At 44.0% G+C, this 18628-nt stretch overlaps 2 protein-coding genes across 3 annotated transcripts; both read left to right on the top strand.

Annotated features, from left to right (window-relative positions):
- The first annotated feature begins 1078 nt into the window (after positions 1 to 1078).
- Positions 1079 to 6725, top strand: tomm70a (translocase of outer mitochondrial membrane 70 homolog A (S. cerevisiae)). Its single transcript, XM_070961181.1, has 12 exons — positions 1079 to 1582; positions 2651 to 2824; positions 3883 to 4009; positions 4105 to 4214; positions 4313 to 4461; positions 4698 to 4905; positions 4985 to 5119; positions 5219 to 5326; positions 5488 to 5604; positions 5754 to 5851; positions 5937 to 6059; positions 6140 to 6725. Exons 1-12 carry the CDS (start codon positions 1349 to 1351, stop codon positions 6291 to 6293), a joined length of 1737 nt encoding a protein of 578 aa, XP_070817282.1. The 5' UTR covers positions 1079 to 1348; the 3' UTR covers positions 6294 to 6725.
- A 2072-nt stretch (positions 6726 to 8797) lies between these two features.
- Positions 8798 to 18088, top strand: tbc1d23 (TBC1 domain family, member 23). 2 transcript variants are annotated; one of them, XM_070960927.1, is made up of 19 exons: positions 8798 to 8856; positions 9877 to 9988; positions 10498 to 10603; positions 11385 to 11589; positions 11687 to 11810; positions 11903 to 12027; positions 12120 to 12166; positions 12243 to 12346; positions 12471 to 12593; positions 12691 to 12783; positions 12869 to 13039; positions 13137 to 13179; positions 13290 to 13396; positions 13543 to 13685; positions 14077 to 14121; positions 14860 to 14948; positions 15036 to 15171; positions 15391 to 15585; positions 16098 to 18088. In XM_070960927.1, exons 1-19 carry the CDS (start codon positions 8819 to 8821, stop codon positions 16180 to 16182), a joined length of 2091 nt encoding a protein of 696 aa, XP_070817028.1. In that variant the 5' UTR covers positions 8798 to 8818; the 3' UTR covers positions 16183 to 18088. The 2 variants fall into 2 exon arrangements, with proteins under 2 accessions (XP_070817028.1, XP_070817029.1); XM_070960928.1 differs by lacking the exon at positions 14077 to 14121.
- Positions 18089 to 18628: the final 540 nt, after the last annotated feature.

Below are 18628 nucleotides of genomic sequence, written 5' to 3'. Positions count from 1 at the left end.
GGAAACTCTTTACACTTTATTTGGTTTTTCATTTGATGAAACTACAAATACAGAATCAAACTCTATGTACCAGACTGTGTGAATAGATTACCAGTCAGTCCTTGAATTACAGAACACCTCCTGAGGGAATAGTTATCTTATCAACGGTCTGTGTCGCTGGAAGGACAACCCTCTTCATTACACAGGCTTCCCTCTAACCTGCTGAATACAGCTGACTTTGAAAAGTGTTCGGTGCTGGTCGCTGTTGGAGGACAGATGGCCTTGGGCACAAATTGAGCAGTCAGGCTGCAGCGGCGTCCAGACAGACCAGCACAATGCTCTGAAATGGGACAGTGAGGGGACTCAACTTTGCAAAGACACAAACACACACATGCAGACTCAAATAATAAATCTCATTGATCAGAATATTAAAAACACACACACAAAAACAAAAAGGAATGTGTACCAAAAGATGTATACATACAGCATTTTTAATTCATGTGGTTGTTTCTGTTCAGCACTAAAGTGGGCAAATGTGGCTCTATGGAGAAAGTCAGTAACACTGCCACCTAGTGGCTGCAGTCAACCTGCATACAGATAATATTGATTTTTTTTGTAGTTTTTCAAGATTCAAAAACATCACTCATTTGGGACGTTTTACATTTACATGATTTTAAAATCATCTTAAATTCATGCTTTTCTTGCACAAAACAAAACTTCTATTCAACCAACTTAATGCAAATTAAATGGTAAATTTGGTGGCTGGTAGCATCCCAGGACAGGCCCACTTGTTTCTTTCTATGCCCCATTCGTTCTGTAATTTATGTCTTTAATGAAAATGAATAATGAATAATGAATGTCAATCAATGTTCATTCAGTACGTGCATGATAAGGTGGGCTGCAGTGTGGATGCGGTGACAGTGAGAGGTGGGGGTCAGTAGGGGTCCATGGTAACTTCAACTCTCCAACGAGTTAATAAAACCAGTTGAACATGTCTGTCCTGTGTAAGTAGTGATTTACGTATGTGATGCACTTTTCTAACTAATTTGACACAGCCCTTCACTGCTCACTGTAACTGAGACTACAATGCATCAACGCCTCAGTCCTGGAGAACTACTAAAATGGACGGCTATAGGCAAAATTCAACTCGTCATGATTCTTCCAGGATCATGTTTCACACTTATGATGTTTGGACTACAAAATGCCACAGCCGAACTACAGCTACAGGCAGCCCCGTGGATTCCCCGCCAGTATCCCATGATGCCTCGTTGTGTGTGACCTCGCAGAGCACGGGAAGAAGAAGCGGCGGTCGCTCACGCTGTTTGCTGGTGGTGCTGCTGGCTGGCTAACTATTGCTCGGTCGTACATCATGGCTGCTTCCAAGCCAGTCGAGCCGCAGTCCGGTACCGGACTACCCCGGTGGCAGCTGGCACTGTTAGTCGGGACTCCCATTGTGCTGGGAGTAGGGGCGGTTTACCTCTGGAACCGCAGCAGGACGAAGCAAAGGAAAGGGACCGGGGAGCGGAAAACTCCAGAAGGCAGCGCCAGTCCCGTGCAGGGCCAAGACGGCGCAGCGCGAGCCAGCCGGGAGCAGGAGAACATGGTACCGTTGCCTAGAGACTCCGCTTCCCTCTGTTGTCAGTGTGCTATAGCATTCCCCACATTAGCATGATTTTGCAGAACGAACGCTTTTCTGACTAAATATGTCTTTACAGTTAAAGTGCACTCAAGGACACCTAACGTTGCTGGTGCTGTCAGTGACAGCTACCTTCACCAGAGCAAGGCCGATAGCCACCGGTTCATCGCTGGTGGATTAGCCGATGTTAAGCGCTAGCTAGCTGTTGTGTAAGCTAACGGTATCAAGGTAGCTAGCTTGCTTAATTACCCCGGTGGCAAATCTCTATTAACCTACACGCCGGTAAAGCAAGCATTACGTTAAATGTGTAACAAGTGCAGCTGATAAATCATACGATGAAACGCACATGCGAACAACGTGACGACATGTCTAATAACTGACACCAATGGTGTAGCTTTCGTTTTAGCGCATGCTAGCTGGCGGTGTTTACTCAGAAACTGAAGTGGGGCGGGGATGGCTGTCCGTTGAATCCGTCTTGTTTACGCAGAGGCAGGTTTACTGGGTAATCTAACAGGCTGTCAGTCTTCACGTTGTTTTGTCACGCACAGGTAACGTCCAGTAACGCAGTCTGACACATGTGGGCGTTGTTACTGACAGCTGGGTCGAAGTCCAGAGACCAACAATTTAGCTTTGTGATTGAGCTCTCTGCCAAAATGTTTGTCAAGTTTTCAGTTACATTCAAGCTATTGTGTGACCATAGTAATCTGTGAGTGTGAGGTCATTATATCACAAAATTTATCAGACAGGATCCGTGTGAGGCCTTAGGTCATATTCATGTGTAGCCATGAAAGCAGAATTACTGGTGGTAGTAGGCAAGCATTATTCAGGTATAATTTATTCCAAGACTTTCTGGTTATGCACATCCATTGTTAAGCATCACAGTTGTTTGCCTTTAAATCAGCATTACTGGAGGCGTGCTTGTTACTAATGGTTCCTTAGCAATCTTATGCAGGCTCTTCAACCCTTAACCCAGTGCATTGAGTCACAGGGGAGTCCATTTAATCAATAATCGTTGCTTTCCTCTCTCTCATTCAGAGCCCTTTGGATCGGGCTCAGGCAGCAAAGAACAAGGGCAACAAGTACTTCAAGGCTGGCAAGTATGAGAACGCCATCCAGTGCTACACAGAGGCCATCGGTCTCTGCCCCACCGAGCAGAAGACTGATTTATCAACGTTTTACCAGAACAGAGCAGCAGCCTACGAACAGCAGGTTGGCAACACCTTCTTTTAATGTGTTCAGAGATTGTTTTTTAATATGGAAGACACAGCTGGTGTGCAAAAACAAGTCATTATGACAAATGTCTAAGCAAAAAAAGTGAACAGGTCATCCTTTGCTATAATGACAGTGTGGCATTGATACTTGATCAGTTTTGCAGAAATTGACAGTAAATTCTTAATTTAATTAACACACTGTAGCTCTTGCAAATGTTTTTGTACTGTGGTACACATTGACACACAGGCCAATACTTCTCATGTTCATTCAACTTAAAATTTGCCCGTAATGACTTCACAGGGTCAAGGCGTCCTCTGTTTCTTCTTATTGCAGCTTATAGCCTGAAGCGATGGCCTGTGCACAGATCAGTGGCTGTCCCTCTTTGGTCAATGTGTTGTGGATTGAATGTGTCATGTAAATCATCAACATGCAGATCTTTCCGCCCTCATGTGTGATTGAAGGTGTACAAAGTCGCAGAGGTTCATGCAGCCTCATCAGGTCCACTGCGCACATCAGCTCTCCAACGTTAATTAATCAGTGTGGAAAATTTCATCCCAGCCGGCAGCAGTGAAATGTTGTTGGCTCGTTTAGACTTTTGTCACTGAAGAAATGTTGCTTTAACGTTTTAGGTGTCAGTTTTCCAGTTCCAAAACATTGCAGCAGTATTTTTTTTCTCTTTATTTGGTTTAGGTGCTGTAACTGAAATGTATATAATGATTGGGAAAACCCTGATTTCTCTAAATTACATCTACATTTTGGCCATTTCTGCAATGTTCTGCGTTTTACAGTTGATTCTGTTTTGTTATTGAAGTCCAGTTTCCACCTGTGTTTTCTGCATTGCAGAACTCAAATCTTCTAGGTTAAAGATTAATTTTATATATATTCGTCTTCCATTGTGAGACACTATAAGTCTCTTGGTCCACTTTAAAACATACAGGTCTGTGTCTCCATTGGACCTATAAGCCTTCTCGGGGTAGTGGACAGACCTCTGAACCGCTGCATATTCAGATGCACATGTGTGTGGGAGATAACCAGCATTTGAATTATTATTTCAGATGAAATGGACAGAAGTGGTACAGGACTGCTCTCAGGCTGTGGAAATGAATCCACGCTATGTCAAGGCCCTGTTCAGGAGGGCTAAAGCTCTGGAAAAACTAGACAACAAGAAGGAGTGTCTAGAGGGTGAGACACTCGTTTCTTCTGAAAATATTCTTTTACTAGTTTAACTTGAAACGTGTGACTTTTAGTTACGGTTTTGTTCCCTGTGTATCCTTCAGACGTCACAGCTGTGTGTATTCTTGAGGCCTTCCAGAACCAACAGAGCATGTTGCTGGCAGACAAGGTACTGAAACAGCTGGGAAAAGAGAAGGCCAAGGAGAAATACAAGGTACTTGTCCACTTGTACACACAAGCGTTTCTTTCAGTTTTCTTTCTCTGAACTGTCACAGTAAACTTTTTTCCTTTTTTGGAACCCCTCCTCTGTAGAACCGTGAGCCGATGATGCCCTCTCCTCAGTTCATCAAATCCTACTTTAGCTCGTTCACAGACGACATCATCTCACAGCCCCTGCAGAAGGGGGAGAAGAAGGATGAAGACAAGGACAAGGAGGGCGAGGCAGCTGAGGTCACTGGAAGGTCAGAGAATGTTTACTCAGCATTAACTCACCTGGCACACTCAGGTTGAAGCAGGAGGGACGGAGGAGCTGCAGGCATGGAGTGACGTGCTGGGAATTTTTCCTAACGCAATAGGAACAAAAGGAACACTTCGGGAAACGGCAGCTCCTCACACTTCACACCTCTGTTGTTTGCAAACTGAAAATTATCACCTGGTAGGTTCACACTTTACTTCATCTGTTTTTCCACCTCTTCAGCTCCGGCTACCTGAAGGCAAAGCAGTACATGGAGGAGGAGAACTATGACAAAATCATCAGCGAATGCACCAAGGAGATCGAGTCAGGTGGTCGATACACCGCGGAGGCCCTCCTGCTGCGTGCCACATTCTACCTGCTCATCGGTAACGCCACTGCTGCTCAGCCTGATTTAGACCGCGTAATCAACATGCAGGACGCCAACGTGAAGGTGTGCACTGTTTATTTGACGGCCTGTTCGTAGTCGAGAATACCTGGGCAATATGACGACATGCGTCTCCTCTTTACAGTTACGAGCCAACGCTTTGATCAAGCGCGGAAGCATGTACATGCAGCAGCAGCAGCCTCTGCTCTCTACGCAAGATTTCAACATGGCAGCCGAGATTGACACGCGCAACCCTGACGTCTATCACCACAGGGGTCAGGTAGGAATGCGGCTGAATCGGTTTCACGTCAGTTGACAGCTACTTGCTTATCTCACTTTACGCTGCAGCGCTCTGTCTAAAGTCTTTATTTTCTCTCAGCTGAAAATCCTGCTGGACCAGGTGGACGAGGCGGTGGGAGACTTTGATGAGTGCATCCTGCTCAGGCCCGACTCTGCTCTCGCCCAGGCACAGAAATGCTTCGCTCTTGTAAGTCATCCACTCAGGATTTGAATATCAAGTGTGCCGTCGTCCGATTTATCTAATGAATAAACTGATTCTTTTCTTTTGATCGGCCCTGCTGCCTGTAGCGTCAGTGGGTGATACAATTCAAGATAAGCTGCTGAGTTTCTTTTTCTCGTGTTCCTCAGTACAGACAAGCGTATACTGGAAACAACCCGTCACAAGTACAGACAGCCATGGACGGCTTTGAGGACGTCATCAGAAGGTTCCCCAAGTGTGCCGAGGGCTACGCTCTTTATGCTCAGGTAAAGATTCATTGATTTCATTCTCTATTTGCACGTCAGTGATTACTTTAATACTCATTTGCTCTGTTCATTTTACAATAAGTTTGCAGAAAATAGCAGCTGTAGCTCGATGTCAACATGCACAATACGTCTGCTTGTGCCTTTTTCAGGCTTTGACTGATCAGCAGCAGTTTGGAAAAGCAGACGAGATGTATGACAAGTGTATTGAACTGGAACCAGACAATGCTACCACATATGTCCACAAGGGGTAGGTGTTTTTCTCCTTTATGCCGGCATGCTGTTAAATAACATGTGATTAGTCATCAGTTCCTAAATGTTCAATATACGTCCAGTTTGTTACAGCTTCAGTGGAAACAGGACCTTGACTTGGGTCTCGAGCTCATCAGCAAGGCCATCGAAATCGACAACAAATGTGACTTCGCCTATGAAACGATGGGAACTATTGAAGTTCAAAGGTGAGACTGACAAGTTGACTCAGTGCGCTCACGAGGAGACTTCTTAAAGTGCTCGAAATAACGAGAACCTTTCCTTTCAGGGGCAATCTGGACAAGGCAATAGAAATGTTCAACAAGGCAATTAACCTGGCCAAGTCAGAGATGGAGATGGCCCATTTGTACTCATTATGTGATGCAGCGTACGCCCAGACTGAAGTGGCAAGAAAGTACGGGCTGAAACCTCCGACACTGTAACTCCTCCGCCAGCTGACCGCCAATCTCTTCATCGCTCAACGTAACTGTGTTAAAAGTGCAACTGTCTGACCTACTTTGATTTGTAAAAAAAAAAAAAAGAATACTGGATTATAAGAAAAAAGAAGAGCGCTGAATATAGGCCGTGTTTACATCACATTAAAGGGGGTTATTGTCACGGAAATAAGGATTTCTATTCACAATCAGGCTGAGGCTGTGGTCTAGGCCAATGGGTGACCAGGTGGTCTGTCCCGGTGAGGGGGGGCACTTCATCGTCAAACCTTTTTATTGGTCTGAATAAAGGAAAAGACTGTATCACCTAGAGAGAAAACCGTACATGAACGGCCATGTATACCTGTCTAAATTAATAGCAACTATGTGAAGTGTAAGAGAATTGAAATGCGTGCAGTCTTTTGAACCAATCACTGACTTTAAGGCTTTTGTGACTCTTCGATCTACAGAAAATACTGTGAGAGCTTTATATAGTTCTAATGGACTGTTCACCTGTTAATTTATGCTGATCTAAAGTGGTTTTGTCCGGCTCCTTTCATATTGTAACGTACATAATCAGTTCCGAATGCAAGATTAAAATTGTAGTCAAATGTGTAATGTCAGTGTTTGTGATGCTGGAATTGATCTCATGGACGCGGGCTAACAGAGGGGCTAGTTTAGCATCCTGAAGTGTGTTTTTTTTTTATTATGAGACTGCTTGTTTCCTTTTTTTTTTTAATATATATATACTTTGTGCAGCATGTTCACTTTATAAATAAATGTAAATGCCATGCTCGTGCTGTCTTGAACACTAGGAAAAACCCAACTATGAGACTTTGGGCAAAACACTTTTGATTAGAAAAATTTAACCAATTTTGTCTTTAGTTTTTTGAATTTTTTTTTTTTAAATTGCCGCTAGTGTCAGAAGATGTCACAAGGGATTGAATATTCAGTGTTTTTCCTAGCTCACTTTAATTGAGAGACATGATTTTTTTGTATTTTATTGTAAAATGTTCATTTTTCATGCTACGTTTGATTTCATCTTTTGAGTGAGTAACCTGAAGACAGCGGTTTTAGTTTTCTCTCTTTCTCCTGTTATATTCTCTCAACCCAAGCCTTATTGTTTCCAGACCACACGCAGCCCTCAGAAGCTCTTGGTTTAATGCATGATTTGGCTCTCAAGTAGCATCCATCCATAAATAAAATTCACTGCCACTGCTGAATGTTTGGAACATTTTCAGTTTTTTGAAAATTCAAATAGTTGTGTGACGTTCATTTATCCAGAAGCAGTGATGGCTGAATTTTATTGAATGTGTGGTAATAGTGAGGAACCGATTCATGCATCCAAGCTGCAGCTGGTGAGGACTGCTTCTCAACAAAAATCATCTTTCTTAAGCTTTCAGAGTCAAATGAGAGTTAACCTCTGAGCAGATGTCCCTGAAACTTTGGCTGTTTGATAGAAATTACACTGACATTCTTCATCAACGATATGTATGGTGACCAAAGTGAAAGAGAATATAAATCCTAATAAAGTTATAATTCCTGGAATGAATTTCACCTTTGCAAGTGTTCCCTGGCTTGTTCAGCTGCACATTCAGCCAAAACACTGATTGACACTTCTGTTTTCATGCTTTGAATCGTTTTAGTTGCTTTTTTTGCCTGCTCGCTGTTAACTTGAAGACCGATAGTCACTCGTATTTGTGTTTGGGGTTATACGTTTAAGATTTGTTTTTATAGCGTGAAATAATTCATGGATTTACACCAATACATAACATTGAATCTTTACAGGTTAGCTTTAGATTAGGCAGTTTATTATGTAACAAGTAAATATGTGGAACTACATAAGGAATTGTGAAATATTAGAAAAACTGTGAACAACATTCATTTTGTTTTGCTGGCTCACTCCTACTGTCATAGCTTTCTAGGACACTTGAATAAAATGGCCAATACACCTGTGCTTTACCCACTTTGACAAGTCAAGTTGCTGTGAAAGGGCTAATCAAATAGTGATCTTCAATTAACAACTATAAATAGTTTCAATAACACTCAGGTTTATTGCTCCACTATTTAAAGACACAACTAAGTCAGCACATTGTGCAAGCTGCAAATGTAAAATTGAAAATCCTAAGCACATATATTATGTGTTCAGGATTTTATGTGTTTGAAGATGAAAAGATGCAGTTGAAACAGTGCCTGCAGGAGGTTGTTTTGAAGTGTCGGAGCACTTCAGGCTTTGGGCTCTAAAGTGTGATGAGGAACAATGAACAGTCTGGTCTTGATCCTGTCAACACATGCAGGCTCATTAAAGTGCAGGATTTGATATTAAAAGAAGATCATATGTGGCATTTAACCTTTTTGAACATAGCATCAGCATGTTTCTTCATATCTGTTTCAATTAAAAACTAAAGTTGTCACAAGTACCATCTTTATTACAGAGACAATTAGCTGCACTCAATCTCTGCGGCTCATTAATCAGTCAGAGTTCGCGACACATCGGCCGTGTTGACGGCAAGTGACGTGTCTCCGTCAACACAACAATGGCGGATGCCGCGGAGGAAGCCCTTCAGGGCAGCTGGTGAGACAATTTGTCAACGGACAGACATTATACGAGGCGTTTTTTCGATTGTCAAACAATTGTTCCGGCTCCATGTGACATAATTTGATGTGTAGCCACTAAATATGAGTTTGCGGAGTAGGTCTGTTCCGCTGACGATGGATGCTCATCTGAAACCAGCTGGGTGCCGTTACTACTCGGCAGCTAGCCAGCTAATGTTAGTTGGTGCCGATAAATTAGCAGCCCGGACATTAAAACGGACACAAATTACCAAAAAGCTTTTGAGAAATATCATTAAAAGTGCTTATATTTTCATAACTTTGTTCCTCGCGCAGACAAGTTTATAAACAAAGCCTGTTAGCCAGCATGCTAACAATAACTAGCTAGATAGCCGGTGTTTGTCGGGTTCTGCTTCCCTTTAAACAGATCCCAGCCTTAGCTTTTAACCGAGCTCCAGTTTCCTCCTCTCGGTAATATGCTAAACTCGAATCCTATTATAATGATCAAAGTGACATTAAGATTCAATGTTCAACTAACCTGAAAGTTGTCAGTGAAGTATTGAACTTGTCAAGACTTGTCAAAAAACAGAACTAGCCGGTTGAAGTGCTGGGCGTTATGGAGATAAATGTCGCCGTAAAAAGATTACCATATTTTTATGTGTCGTGATATCTGCCTGTAGTGGGAAATCACCTGTTAAATGGTCGAGCTTCAACACTTTTTCCTGCATAACGGTGTACAGACAAACCGAAATGATCAGCTTCCAAATAGCTGGACTCAGTAATGTCTTTGTGGTAGTAATTTTTATGACAGCAGTCATATGGGACTTATGTAATGATTATTTTGTAATACATTTATCGATGCCAAGAAATACTTTTATCACATGCCAAACTTCACCACAAGTGCTGATGCCAGAGAGCAAAGGTGATGAATTGCTCATGCTGAGATTAGACCATTGTGGGAACTGTAATCACACAGAAAAATGACCGTTTATGCTTCACTCGTCTGTTAGCTTGTTTGACTGTGCTGTTTGTGTTTGTTCAGGGACCAGGATCTAGCTGAGGCTCTTGACTCTGGTGGCTCAGACATGGAGATGGAGAGAAGCGTCATCCAGGTCCAGGAGCATTCAGCTCAACACAGGGCCAAGATGTGGAAGGTGAGAAGTATGACGAGACTTCACACATGCTGAAAACGACATTTACAAAAAGCCTTTTCACTTGTAATGTGACTAATGTTGTAGTTTAAGTGTGTTTGTGTGTGTGCGTGTGCAAGCTGAAGCCAGTAGTGCTTCTATTATCAGAGTGAATGTGCAGTAAGGGTGGAGACGTCTCTTGTCAGAAATAAGTCAACAGACTGGAAAGACGAGCATCTCAGGCACAGATGATGTACCTAAGATGCTTTGTGACGCACATTTAAGGTGTCAGTCATGTTTGAAACAACAAAGCTTCTGCATATTTTTGTGTGTGACTTACGTGGACCAATGCTGAGAGGTTCTATTTTGGAGTTAACACGTGTACATGTTAGCGCGTAAATTGTAGTTGTTCATTAATGGAGGAGCGGTTGAGTCACTGAGTGCAGATCAGTCTCAGTCTTTGATAAGAGGTTATTAAATGTCCTCTTATCAGTCAGTAGGTTTTGCAGTGATTCCCTCTTTTGTGTTGGCAGATTGCTCTAAACGTCTCTGGAAAAGGAGACAGCCTGTCTCCGTGGGACGGCGTCCTCGATTTACCAGAACAGACCCTCATTCACAACCGCAGTCAGCAGCTGATTGGTGAGTCAGTTCCTTGACAAGATGCTGGATTTTGGAATTACAGACCCCTGCAGCCCCATCCTCATCTCTGCTTGAGGCTCCAGATCACATTAGCTGCTACGAGCACAGCACATCTGAATCTCTGACTAGACTGTCAACAAATCAAGCTGCATTGTGGGTAATGTAGGGCCCTGATTTTGACTGGGAGTAACTGTTTTAACTGTCATCTTTAGTCCCACAGAGTTATAGTTAAGCAATCAGAAATCGCTGTGCTCTTTCAATGCTACACATACTTTAGTTGACGGCCGTCTGGGCAGAAAACATTAAGGGAACATCAACATACAGCAACAGAAAGCAGCCTTTCTTGGAGCTTTTCATGGATGCATATAACTTTGCAGCACCTTCTGGTGAGTGTGACACACACCAGGAAGCAGCAGGAGAGAAGAAAGAAGGGTCGTGTTAATTTTGGTTCTTGCTCACAGTCTGAGTATCTAAAGAGGATCGTCAGGATTTCAGAGGAACAAATGACTTTTATTAGTCTGCTCTTCTGACATGTTGACAGCAGGATCTGTTACAGCTCAAAATAGAAAGTCTCTTATGAGAATGATGCTCAGAAAAACTACGAACACAGCAGGAGTGCTCTTTTCATGTATTATTTTATGATTTAGGTTTGTCGTGCTGCTAAGTTTTCCTTGTCATGGCACATTCTACATTTCCCCGCTTCCTGTTTTTTAAGGCCGAATGTAGATGACGACATCTGTGTAAGGTGACTAACACTTCCTGCTTTGGTTCCCATGTTTAGACCAGCTGGGAGTGTCGGAGGAAGAGAGGAGTGAAATGGTGTCTGATGTTGAGTCGGTCATCACGTTCTACTGCAAGTCCCGCAACATTTCCTTCACCCCAGAGCTCAGCTGGCCGCACCTTCTCAAACCACTACTGGGGCTTCGGCTTCCCCGCAGCGACCTCTACAACTGCTTCTACGCTATTATGAATAAATACATCCCCAGGTCTGAGCCCTGCTTCAGTCATCTGTCACATTCCACTCACACACAGACAGGAAGTGGAGACCTGAATTCTAACGTGTATCACATACGTCCATTTCAGGGAATGTGTGCCGAATGGCCGACCCTTCCACCTGTACAGACTACTGCTGCAGTACCACGAGCCCGAGCTCTGCTCCTTCTTGGACACCAAAAAGATCACACCTGACTCCTACGCCTTCAGCTGGGTTTGTATTTTTTTTCTCCACCGTCTGTCTGACGAGTTACTGACTGGTGACAGGTAATATATATGTGTTGTCTCTTCATATTTCCTCTTTAGTTGGGCAGTCTGTTTTCCAGCCACTGCCTTCCTGAAGTTACGCAGGCCTTGTGGGACTTCTACCTGCAGCAGGCCGACCCCTTCCTCATCTTCTTCCTCATGCTCATCATCCTCGTCAACGCCAAGTAGGCAGCAGTTAGTCTAACCTGCAGAAACATGACCACGCTTAGAAACCTTCAGTGTAAGTTTGATCTGTCTTTCTTTGATGTGCCTGCAGAGAGACCATCCTTACACAAGAAGGAGACAGCAAAGAAAACATCATCAGTAAGTCTGACTCGCCGTCGCTTCGTTTGGTAATCATGTTGAATTCTGGACTTTAACCCGACTTTCTTTGTCGCAGAAATGCTCGAAGCGTCTCCTTCTCACCTGGAAACCGAGGACATTGAAGATTTGTTTTCTCTTGCCCAGTATTACCAGAGCAAGACCCCTTTGTCCCTCAGAAAGGTGAGGCAGTGTACGGATATGTTTGATGCATGTGGAGCAGAGAAAGCTAACAGAGAGATAGAGGCAGCTGCGCAGGAGAAGTCTTTGTTCAAACGCCAAGTGTGTGCTTTTTCTGTCCCGCCAGATGAACCAGAATCTGTTTGGTAGCAGCCTGGTGGCTCTGAAAGAAGAGGACACTGACCTGAGTCAGGCCCTGTGTCTCCTCGTGTCTGTCCCTGAGATCCTGCAGGCCAACCAGCTGCAGCAGGTCAGTAACACTCACGTTACTCTCAACCCTCTGTTTGTTAGCCATGTGAGCAGAAAGAAAGAGAAGAGAATGTGATAATGATGGATTGTGCTTTCAGGATGGAGTACGTTTCTTCGTGGTGGACTGTCGGCCTGCAGAGCAGTACAACTCTGGACACCTGTCCACCGCCTTCCACCTGGACTCCGACCTGGTGAGAGCAGACACTGCTGATTCTCCCTGAAACATGTATGAAATACCTGAATGTGTAATAAACGTGTTTCCCTTCCTTCTCACAGATGCTCCAGAACCCCTCTGAGTTTGCTCTCTCGGTGAAGTCCCTCTTGGAGGCTCAGAAGCAGTCTTTGGAGTCCGGCTCCATCGCCAGTGGAGAGCACCTGTGCTTCATGGGCAGCGGGAGGGAGGAGGAGGACATGTACATGAACATGGTGCTGGCGCATTTCCTGCAGGTGGGGGACATGAAAAGAGACGGACGAGGAGGTGGCTGGAGGGAACACAAAGTGTCGCATGATCTGCATTTTGCTGATTAAAGTTTTTCTCTTACAGAAAAACAAAGAGTATGTCAGCATCGCTAAAGGAGGATTCATGGGTAAGCGGGGGAATATCTGTCTCTAGAAACCTGCTCTTCTGTCATAAATACCATTTTGCATGTGCACATTGTTTATATATCTGGCCCCTGGTCAATTTGTGTGATTTCAGCCCTCCAAAAGCATCTGGTAGACATGAACGTGGAGGGTCTCGACTCTTCGTACGTCCACTGGATCGTCAGCACGTCTGGATCTCACAGCAGCCTCAGCTCTGCCGACGTAAGAGGCCTCAAACGTGTGAATGCACGTGTCAGTAGATTAAGAAAATCACTTGGGCATCATGTTGCGTGTCTGTCTTCAGCTTCATGTTGGACAGAATGTATCTTTACTTCTTTAAACAGATTATCTTTTCCCCTCTGATTCAGGGAGAGTCACTAAGTAGCCCTGGAGACAGCAAAGGCGTCAAGTCTTTAGTCAACAAAATGACGTTTGCTCTCAAGTCCAAGTCAGTAAACGTGAAGGAGAAGATGATCAGCTTCATTGAGAATACCTCCACCCCCGTCGAGAGGTGAGGTCTACATCCATCACGGGCAAACCTCCACTCCTGACACACACACTGCAGCACACTCTCACAACTTTTCGAAGTTTTGCACAACACAAGAAATGAAACACTGAAATCACTTTATCCAGAAAACACATGTTACATTTCTTTTTTAATTCACAATAAATTCCACCAACATCAGGCGAGTATCAAACATCATTGAGGTGCTACAGCTGCTTTGGGGTTTAATACATATTCACACCTGACTGAAGACATTACAAAGTGTGAACTATGAAGGCTGTAAAAATGAAGAGTGGACTATGAAATCAGAGATTTGTGGTCATTTGATGAGTGTCACTGATGTTTAGCTTTGCAGTTTTTTTAAGTTCACCAAACCTTGTGCCTTATTCCATGCTAGAATATCTTTCAATCTGCCCTGGCCAGAGAAGGTGACTCCAGATCGGTAAGAGCTCCCTGCCATCGAGCTGTTTGTCACCAGCATGCCCACTGGCTGTAGACCCGCCCCGGTCCGCTGGGCTGCTGGAGAGTTGGCCTGTGTCACATCAACGCATGCTTAGTATCGGCATCTCTGCCCACACCCCTCACTCATGTAACACCCCCACGCGTCCCCCGTATGGTGTGGGCAGGCTGTGTGCGACATGTTCGGGGTCTGTCTGACGCTTTCACTAACAACATTCAGCACTGCTGCTCAGTTGGCACCACTGACGCTGCCGTGGCCTTTCAGGAAGCATTGAGTCATCTGTACATCTGCAACTCACTGAGGCCGTCGTCTCTTGTCTGAATACGTGAGGTGTTTTAGGAAGACCCTCAGCTTCACTGCTGTTTGCTTGGAGATGCTCTTAACAGTTTGTCTTTCCATTTCATTGTTCTGTTAGATGATAGCCAGGGCTATGCGGAGGCATTAATCCACTAAAAAAGATAAAAACAACCCTATGACTGCCTGCAGATAGCCCTGAATATCATAGCCTGACTAATCTGTAGCCCCTCTGGAGTATAAATGTCTCATTTAACCTTTTTCTTTATGTTTAACAGCATTAGGTGGCAGTAGTGGGCTGAATGTTTCAGCGCAGCCTGGAGCTGCTCATGTCATTTCTATCTTCTTATGTGTGTTTGATTTCATCACAGGCGTTCATGTGTCTTCACATCCTTCACTGATGCTGATGTTGCTTTCCACCTGCAGGCACGTGAGCAGCAGCGACCGCGTTGGCAAACCTTACCGCGGGGTGAAGCCCGTTTTCAGCATCGGTGACGAAGAGGAGTATGATACAGGTAAAGTCCCGCTGAATGTAGCCGAACAATTTCAGACCTTTTTATTTTGAAAAACTAAACAGGAACCTGCTTCGAATGCCCCCTCAGATGAGATCGACAGCTCATCCATGTCGGACGATGACAGGAAGGAGATTGTCAACATTCAGACGTGGATAAACAAACCCGATGTGAAGCATCACATTCCGTGTAACGAGGTGAAAGAAACCGGTCACATGTTCCCCAGGTGAGCTGCTGCCTGAATGAATGTGTGTCAAAATACTGCTCGCCAGACACTCTGACGCATCCTCCCCATCAGTCGTGGGTGTGGAGGGTCGGATTGGGCAAGAAGTTGCATTTGAACATGACTAATCTGCACTTCCTTAAACGTGAATGAACAAGAGGCCTCGCAATACTTCAGGAATCCGTGAAACGCAGCACTGACGCTGTTTATTTGTTTTTCCAGCCACTTGTTGATCACAGCGACTCACATGTACTGTCTGCGCGAGATCGCCTCAAGGAAGGGCTTCGCCTACATCCAGTCCAGACAAGCACTGAACTCTGTGGTGAAGATCACATCCAAAAAGAAGCACCCGGAGCTGATCACGTTCAAGTTTGGCAGCAACAACTCAGCTGGAGTGGAGATATCTGCGGTGGAGAGGTGCCCGCTCACAAATATTAAATCCCAACGATTAGAAAAGGCCCTAATTGTCATTTTAAGGCAGCTGTGGCCAGAGGCGCTATTTCCAGGTTGTCCGTTTGTCCCATGAACGTGATATCTGAGGAACGCCTCGAGAGAATTTCTTCAAATTTGGCACAAATGTTCACTTTGGCTCAAAGCTTTTGGTGGTCAAAGGTCAAAGTCGCTGTGAAATCGTTGTCATGAGCGCAGTATCTCAGGAATGTGCCACCAACAGGGTGAATATTAATAAATAATAAATAATAAAATTAATAAAGATATAATTAGACATTTTTGTAAATATGCTAAATATTGCAATTAGAAATTTTAGAAATACACGGACAAATTTGCAAAGTATTCTTTTAGAGATTATCCTGGGAGGTGAAGTGCAACAGGCTCGATCAAAAATCAATCTTTATGAAAGACGGTATTTCCTCTTTGCTATTCCACTCCTGTGTCCTCTGGACTAACATTGTCCTTCCCTCCCCCGTCAGATATTTGATACCCAACGCCGGCGACGCCACCAAGGTCATTAAGCAGCAGATCATGAAAGTCCTCGACGCGCTGGAGAGCTCGTAAAGGGAGACGACGGGGTCGTGACGGCCAGCCGTGACGCAGACTGTAAGAAGCGTCTCCGTCTGCCCGGAGTGAAACCTTGTCCTGCTCTCCCTCGGCTGTCCTCCCTCCTGGACAGATCCAGCGCAGCGTTGACTGTGAAGCCCTGTGCGGTCTGTGTTTGGGACATGGGGACACACTGCTGACTGCAGGCCTGTGGGACAGACTGTGTGTGATGAAATACTTAGGTGCTCCGCAGTCATCCAACCATCCTCTTAGACTACTTTAAACAATATTGGTTGTGCTGTATGTTTTTCTTGATTACCGATGAAACATGGCATCTCATTACTGTGCAGTTCCACTTTGGCAACTTCCCTCTGGCCTTAACGTAGCGTACTGACCGACCTGCTCACTCACTACACCACTGACCTTTTCCTTTGACCCTGACCCTTTTGTTCTGCAGTGAACAGCGCTGAAGCTCAGTCATGTCTCTTCATTTACTTTTCAGACGCGTTGAGATTAGATTTAGCGTCCATCGCTCTGGTCAGGAAGTGAGCACGAGTGAGCCAGCTCAGTCTACAATGCACATCCCAAAAAGAAAAAGCAGCAGTGCTGGCACATGAGGCAGGTTTCCTACCGCAACAACTGTTTTTGATAACTTTTGTTTTCCAGCAGGCAGCCTTAAATAGAAACTATTTGAGGACGTTTATAAGTATGTGATGTATATATTGTGTAAAACTGCTCTATATCAGCACAGACCTTTGCAATGTCATTTTGAAAGCATATCCTGATCGTTAGAATATGCAGTGAAACTTCAGCTGGCCCCTAAACCAGCTCCCCTTTCTTTCTAGACTAAGAAGTAAGCCTTTTACAGAGTGTCTGTGAGATCATTTACTCTCTTCTTTGACATATATTGATGAATTAACCTCATCTTATAGCAGTGTGATGTAGCTCTCAGACAGCGTTGTTCACAGCCCCTCTGGACTACATTAGTATTACAACAGGAGGTTTGGTGAGTGTAGTTACTAAGAGCCTGAGCACCTCAGTATTTTTCCATCCTATTCAGATTCAGTGTGTGAATTATTTTCCCAGTTATCCTTCTAGAAGTGTCCGGGTGAAACAAACTGCTGATCGTGTTCGCATCTGGAAGGCTCTGACCGTCATTGAAGCTAACTGCTACATATTTAGACAGACGGATCGCTGTAACAAGGACTGTGCTTTGCACAGCTTTGAAAGGAATGAAAAGAAAATGTGTTAAAAGTAAAGTCATTATATAATCTATGTTTTCAAACCAGTCTGTCTTCTCCATCGTATTAGTGGAAACTACGCTGTTTCAGTTTGCTTGCCACTGTTGCCTTCGGCCTCATGCCTGTGATGTGTGATATTGGCACCAGCAGTGGCAACATATCACAGTATATTGCTGCTTCTCCTCTAATCTTTAAACCCTGTTTTGGACTTTTCCTCCTCGCTTTGTACTTTTGCGTTAGAACCTGGATTCAAAGTGTCAGAGCCTCTGAAGTGATGCAGCACCTTCCCGACGGCTCCAGTTGAAACGTCTGTCCAGAGACGCTTTTATTCCATTTATCCCTTCAAATGAACCGTGGGGAGAGGTCAAGCTAAAACATGTTTCAAATATGGGCAACAGAAACCAAAACTTGAATTAAAGGCTCACTAATCTGGTCTTTCTTCACTCCAGTCTCTCATAGCATTCCTGTGTAATCCATGCATTGTGTTGTAACTTTGTGATATTCTTCAGTATTGACTGGAACATCCTTGATCAGGAGTCTTTACATTACTCTGTAACATCACTGGCAAAGGATGTCACCACTAGTCAAAATGCAACATGTCTAAAGTGTAATTTGCACCTTATTGTACTGCTGTTATTTTCTAAGCCTTTCTGTTTTTAATAAATGGAGAGTATTTGACTGCACCCCTCTAAGAATACTCATTCACACGTTGTTACTTGGCCTGGAAATAGTGGTTATATTTGCAGTGACGGACATTTTTAAGAGCGTGCACAGTCTTCTTCTATGTTGGAAGGTTGCGATTTGCAAGTTAGATGATTCTTTCCTAAATGATGAACGACAAATGAGTGAACAAATATCCCCGGCAAGAAGCAGAACAGCCAGTAGCAACATGAAGAGTCTGGTCTGTGTTTTTACCTTCACTTAAATGTGTAAATAAAGGTCCAAGAATACAGAACGTTCATTCAGGGGCAGTTCTATTAAGTAGAAATATACAGTGTATATACAATTAGTACCTGTTCATAAATACTAATCCTCAGGAGTATTAAGCATGTTAACTTTTCTTACCTCTGCTCATTTAAAGCTGGTATTTCCGCCTCATGCAATTAACCAATGAGGAAAGACTAAAACTGGATCGGCGGAATAACGCCCACGTAACCCGATGACGTAACTTCGTGTCTAAATTTCACATTAAAGGTTCTGGACCTTCCATGAGCCTCAGCAAC

This window comes from Chaetodon trifascialis, chromosome 4 (genome assembly GCF_039877785.1).
Source record: "Chaetodon trifascialis isolate fChaTrf1 chromosome 4, fChaTrf1.hap1, whole genome shotgun sequence".
NCBI lineage: Eukaryota > Metazoa > Chordata > Actinopteri > Chaetodontiformes > Chaetodontidae > Chaetodon > Chaetodon trifascialis.
Note: the sequence above shows the minus strand (reverse complement) of the source record. Positions and strands in the feature narration are given on the sequence as shown.